General features: G+C 40.1%; 1 protein-coding gene across 1 annotated transcript; it reads right to left on the bottom strand.

Moving 5' to 3' along the window:
* Window positions 1-317: 317 nt before the first annotated feature.
* Window positions 318-6442, bottom strand: LOC308093700 (microfibril-associated glycoprotein 4-like; the record flags this gene model as incomplete). Its single annotated transcript, XM_080440027.1, has 3 exons — window positions 318-1465; window positions 3676-3933; window positions 6295-6442. The coding sequence occupies 3 exons, from the start codon at window positions 6440-6442 to the stop codon at window positions 1026-1028; spliced, it is 846 nt and encodes a 281-aa protein (XP_080296153.1). The 3' UTR covers window positions 318-1025.
* Window positions 6443-6780: the final 338 nt, after the last annotated feature.

Below are 6780 nucleotides of genomic sequence, written 5' to 3'. Positions count from 1 at the left end.
GCTCTCTTTTTATTTATTTACAATGCTATTTTATAAAAGCCCCCTCCTGTCTCTCAGCCTTAAATGTATAGTTCACCCAAAACTATTTTTTTCTATCAATTAGTCACCCCATGGAGACTTGAATTCATAGAATTGAATTCATAAATACTTCATATACCTTGTTATAAGTTGTTATGCATCATTATAAACATTTATAACGAGTGTTATGAAGCCTTATCATGCATTGTAAATGTGATTATAATGCATTATAGACCCGACCTTTAAGTAAAGTGATACCAAATACGCATCTCTTTATTCATTCAACAGCTTGGATTATGTATTTATTTAAGAGCCCTGACAGGTCACCACTGTAATAATATGTGATACAATACAGATATCTACTGCATACATGGGCAACTGGCGGCCCGGGGGCCACATGCGGCCCCCACCTTCACTAAATGTGAGGAAGGAAATTAACCGCTGGTTAATATCGGATTACTGATATATTATTGATTTGATTGTTACAATTGCAATCATGACCCGCTTTAATTACTTCAGTCTATATTAGTAGCTTAATGACTAGTATTAAAACTCTATTGTCTTTTTTATGTCCAATGTATTTGTATTTAAGGTCATAAACATAAATATAACTAAATGCATTTGAAATTAAATAAAAATGTAACTTTTCAGGATTCCAATTCAAAAATAGCACCAAAAAAAATCTGATTTCCAATTCAAAAATAGCAGATCAACAAGCTCAAAACACGATGCGTTTTGAGCTTGTAGATCTGCTATTTTTGCTACTTTTGTGTGACATAGAATGGCCTGACAGTATATGCAATGTGGCCCTCTGGAGTGAGTGTGGAAATATAGTGGCCCCCTCCATCATCAAAGTTGCCCACCCTTTACTGTATGAGTTTAGGATTAAGTCCCAAAGAGAAAAAAAAAAAACATAATTCAAACCATGAAATAAATATTGATTGAGTCATGTCTTTTATACCAGGGCTGTGCTTTTCAAAAACATATGCATGTGAACCTAAACATGTTTAAGGAACACGTCGGATCTTCATCGCTACAGCCTTCAGCGAGTAGTGAAAACCCTTCCAGTGGTGCCAGACTACACCTGTTGCAAAACGAGACGTCTGTCCCCTAAGGTAAACGCCATTGGGATTAGCATGGTGACAGTCGTTGTACCAAAATGCACCGTAATAAAGACTTGCACAGTTCTCGTTCTCGCTCGACTCGTCCTGATCTTTGTCAAAGGTTGTGAATTTACTTCCATTGTGATAGGTCAGTGAGTCTACTGCTCCTCCATTCTGGAAGCCAGAAACCTGCAGCTTGTAACCATCAGCCTCAGAACCCACAGAGAAAGAGGAGTAAGAGGCAAACGCTGTGTTTCCCTCAAAGTCTTCCATGTACACCCTCAGCTGGTACGTTCTGTTCTTGGTAAGGAGATGCATGTTGTCCAGTCCCAGCCAGTACTCACCTGCAGTGGTGGAAAGTAACATTTACTTAAAGGGATATTTCACTTTAAAAAAAACTTTGGGTCATTTTATTGTCTACTCAGGCTTTTGTGAGCCCCCCAAACCGTTTTTAAGTTGCTTGATTTAGTATTTAGATATTTGATAATCATTTTATCAGACACGCCCCCTTCCTATACAAACCCATTATAACTTCAAACTCCATTTTCAACCTGTTAGATTCATCAAAAACACCCGTCCTTGGTTCTGCTGACTCACCCTGCCCTCCTAATACGTGAGGGGGCCGTGTTTTTTCGATTACTTTTTTCATTTATTTTATTTAAAATTTGTATTGTATTACATTTTTTTCATTTTCCAAAAAATATATAAAAAATAAATGAAAAAAGTTATCGAAAAAACACGGCCCCCTCGCGTATTAGGAGGGCAGGGTGAGTCAGCAGAACCAAGGACGGGTGTTTTTGATGAATCTAACATGTTAGAAATGGAGTTTGAAGTTATAATGGGTTTGTATAGGAAGGGGGCGTGTCTGATAAAAATGAATCTCAAATATCTAAATACTGAATCAAGCAACTTAAAAACGGTCTGGGGGGCTCACAAAAGCCTGAGTAGACGATAAAATGACCAAAAGTTTTTTTGAAAGTGAAATATCCCTTTAAGTACTGTATTTGAATAATTTTGAGGTGTTTGTATTTTACTGAGTATTTCCAATTTCCAATATTTTTACTTCTACTCCACCACATCTCGGATCCAAATGTTGTACTTTTACTCCACTACAATTATTTGAAAACTTTAGTTACTAGTTACTTTGTACAATTTTGATTATTATTACAAAACATACATTTACCACTTCAGCCCTATATACATTTCGGCCATTTGAAAATAGCCGATCTACAAGCTCATAATGCGTCGCGATGCTTGTGAGCTTGTAGATCTGCTATTTTCAAAAGATTTTTATACATTTGAAAACTTAAAATGGGACATTCTGCGTAATTAGTACTTTATACTTTTGGTACTACTGTATAAGTACATTTTGAATTCCAGACTTTTACTTGTAAGGGTGTGCTCCCACCGCACTTTTACTTTACCTCTGGGGCGGAATCTGCCAATGCTTTGTCAATGTAAATACGTGGATTCACGCAAGAGCGGATCTTTCCGCATGTCGCGCAGACCGTGCGTTTATCTGCTCTATACGACTTGTCCATTTGAAGCATATAACTGCTGGAGGCAGGAGCTGCTTTCCCCCTCTGTCCAATCGGGTGAGTCGAAGGCGGACCGTCCCAAGACTCAGGAAGCACCATGGTGCTCAAGGCAGAAGGCGGTGCGGGCTACGGCTATTATGCTATTGGCTCATGGTATGGTGGCCTAACCAAAGCCCTAAAAGAGAAGTTGCAGGTTTCTCAAAATAGGTTGGTCAGGCTTGTCTTGGGGCTGTCTGCAAGGGACCATGTTGGAAAACATCATTTCCAGCAGTTGGGTTGGCTCCCTCTGGCAGCCAGGTCAGTTCAACTACAGCTGAACCTGGTGCATAACATCTACATAAACAGCGCCCCCTGTGTACCTGAGCCAGCATAGCAGACCTGACCATGCCCACGTTCACCACTGAAATGGGAAAACGCTCATTTAGATTTGGAGGAGCAGTTAACTGGAACTCGCTACCCCTGACTATAAAGAGCACCAGCAGCCATCTCCTTTTTAAGATAAGGGTCAAAGCATGGCTATTAGAAAATGTTGCAGAATAGTAGGGTCAAATTATGTATTAGCAATGCGATTATATGTATTTATGCTGTAGGTAGTGTAGCTTTTGATTGTTTTATTTATTACTGTACTGTCTACCTGTATGTATTCTGTTGCAGTGTTGTTTGTCTCAGACCAAGGACCACAATGAAAATAAGTCTCAAGACTTTTATGTGTCTGTATCCTTGACGTTTCTACGATGAACATGATGATGTAACATGTGTTTTTTCCTGTTTAACGTCTAATAAAATCAAATCAAATCAAATACGGGGAGGGTCCTGAAAGTGAGTGACAGGTGCGTTACTCCTGTTTTTTAGAATCCGCTGGATGCAAAAAACTGTGGCTGCGCACAACCTGCGTTTAACAGCAGCCAACCATGTTTTGGTGGGAGCACGCCCAAACAAACAGAGTATTTCTATATTTCAGTATTGATACTTTTACTTAAGTAAAACATTTTAGTACCTTTTCCACCACTGCTCACCTGATGCGTCTCCAAACCCAGCTTGGTACTCTGCCCAGGGTCTGTAGAAGTTCACAGTGCCGTCCACTCTTCTCTGGATGACCGTCCACTTCCCTCCATCTGTGTCCATGTCACAGTAGACCTTGGCAGGTGCAGCATTGGGGTAGATGGTGTACACGCCGCTCTGTGTGGAGACTTTGTTGAAGATTTCCTCACAGTCCAGAACAAGGCTGAGATCCCAACAAGCGGCAGAGTGGACCGTTAGAGCCGGCAACAGAACTGCAACAACAAGTAGCGCGCACGCACGCACGCACGCACGCACGCACACGCACACGCACACGCACACGCACACGCACACGCACACACACACACACACACACACACAACAATTTGGTACCACCCACCCATAAATCAAACATGGGCAAATTCTCCTTCTACAGCACTGCCACCCAGGATTGGAATAGTCTAACTCCATCCCTCAAAAAATGCAGTTCGCTGGGCTCATTTAAAAGAGCCTTAAAAAATCACCTTTCAGGAGGCCAAAGGTGGAGGTAGTACCATTTTCCCGTTAGACAGCAGACCCCCCCCCCCCTGTTCTTGTACATATTTTTTTCCCCTCTTTTTTATTTATTTTTGTTGTACATAGTGTTATATATTGTTTTTGGCTGTTTATTTTGTAATGATATTTGAACTGTGGTGCCACTATATATGCCTATGAATTAAATACCAAGGCCCTCATTGGAAACAAGTCCGCAAGGACTTTTATGAACGGACCTGTTAGACAAAGTATTTTAAATGTAACTGTGCTGTTTTACATTTTTTGCCTAATAAAATATTCAATCAATCAAACACACACACACACACACACACATACACACACACCTGAATTTGCCATGCACATCATTTATAACTAGAAAGTACTGTTCTTGAAGAAACAGTGTGGGATCGCTAAGGATTAATGTTGATAGTATCACACTAGAAAGTACTGTTCCTGATTAATTCTGTCTTACCTATTTATATTACATATTGTGATGTCACGTGAAGCTTGACCAATCCAAAAACGGGCGGAATAATAAAAATAAAAATGTGCTCCTCGGAGCACAAGTCTCCGCCAGCAGACCTGTGCTATTTTAATAGCACGGGTCGTCTTGGTAGAATGCGCATGGTTTTTGGTGTTCTGCAGGGGCGACTGAATATGTAGTGTCTGCATCTAAAAACAATTCTTCTTGAAGCAATGTGTCATATGGGAGTCCTCGTAATTGACTGGTTTGTTCAAATGCTTGTCTGTCTTCTTCATCTTCATTGTCTTGAACAGTTTCAGCAGTTGATTGGTGTGTTTGATCTATGTCAGTTTTCTCTAGTGCTACATAATGTATTTGATCAAGGTGGCCAATTGTTACAGTATTAAGACTTCGGCCTTGTTGTGGGATCAATTCAACTCTATAGTCCTCTTCTGTGTTACTGTTGTAGATGAGTATGCTTTCTTAGCTTTGGCCTTCTGCGCCTTTGCTTGACCAATGTTAGGTGTTCTCAGAGGGACACACACACGCACGGACGGGTGATTTGTACTGGAAGGTACTGTTCCAATCAAGACTGGTTGATCCTGTCTTACCTCACTTCAAAAACATAAATGGCTTTTTGAAGTGACACACCTATTTATAGGATTTTATTTCGTCATGCGTCTCGCTAGCCAATCAAAAGCATTGGTGACAACATATTGTCACGTGTCACGTGATGTTTGACCAATGTTAGCTTGGCTAGGAGGGAGGTGAACACACGGCGGGACGAAGCGAAAACATACTCTCCGCCTCCGGCGGAGACAATAACTAGTGAAGATAACATGTGTGATCGCTAAAGCGATCCCACAAATATATATATTTATTATTTATAATATTTTGCTATTAGTTGTTAGTTGTGTATCTCCATAAAATGAAACAAAATTATATATTCTGTTGTTATAGAACTGGTGGATAAGAGAAGGAAACTGGCAACAATGAATAAGTCACACCCATGGTGAACGATCAGTGATGGCATGAGGAAGAAAATAATGTGTTTCAATTCTGGTGGAGGTTTGCCAAAAGGAAATTGTAACAACAACCCCAACAATAGAAGAAGACAAATGTAATAAAGACAAAAATACAAATAAAACAGGTAGGTAGTTAGTTGAAGCAGTAGGCTATATATTTTAAAGCTAAAGAAAATAATAATATAGTCCACTCTCCATTGTGGTATTTGTCTTAATGTGTTCTCTGCATTTTAAGGCAGGCAGGCAGGCAGACAGACAGGCAGACAGACAGACAGACACACACAGAGACACACAGAGACACACTGACAGATAGGAGAAAACACATATCTCCAGCCTGGCAGAGACAGAAAAGACTGGATACACATACACACAACGGTATTCTCAGCAGAACCATAGTTTAAAGTTTATATAAGATGAATTCAGTGAGTTCTCCATCTTCAGGGCCGAAGACAGAGAACCTTTTTTATATAGTAAACATAATGGAGCAAAGTCACATGTCAACAAGACTGGATACAGGACGGACATGTCATTCTTTTTTTTTTTTCAAAGACGGACATGTCATTCTGCAAGGCTGTAACACATGAATTGAAACTTTAAAGTCATTTAAAAAATACCTTCGGGTCTTCGGGTCTGATCTTCGGCTAACTCATTGTTGGTGCAGGGAGAGAGTAGGCCTACACCATCCTGTCCCTGAACCACTGTCCTAGACAAACACAACACCAGCGCCACCAGGTGGAGAGGCAGAGTAACAGCAGCCTTCATCCTCGTGGTGGATGAGAATGTAGCAGACCGGATGGTTCAGCTTTATATAGTGCAGCTCAGCACAAGCTCATGAATATTAAATTTTCTACCAACGCGTGTCAGTGTTTGTGGGAAAGCCTGTTGCTCGGCGTTCCTCCAATAGGCTTCAGGTACTCAAATGTTTTACTTAAGTAAAAGTATCAATACTGCAATGTAGAAACACTCTGATATAAGTAAAAGTCTGGTAATCAAAATTTACTTGAGTAACGACAAAAGTATTGGCATTAAAATATACTTAAAGTACCAAAAGTAAGTTCATATATACTTCATAATGTATACAAATCTTTTGAAAATAGCAG

This window comes from Gymnoscopelus braueri (genome assembly GCF_963280865.1).
Source record: "Gymnoscopelus braueri genome assembly, chromosome: 10".
NCBI classification, from domain to species: Eukaryota; Metazoa; Chordata; class Actinopteri; order Myctophiformes; family Myctophidae; genus Gymnoscopelus; species Gymnoscopelus braueri.
This window is presented reverse-complemented; position numbering and strand designations above follow the sequence as displayed.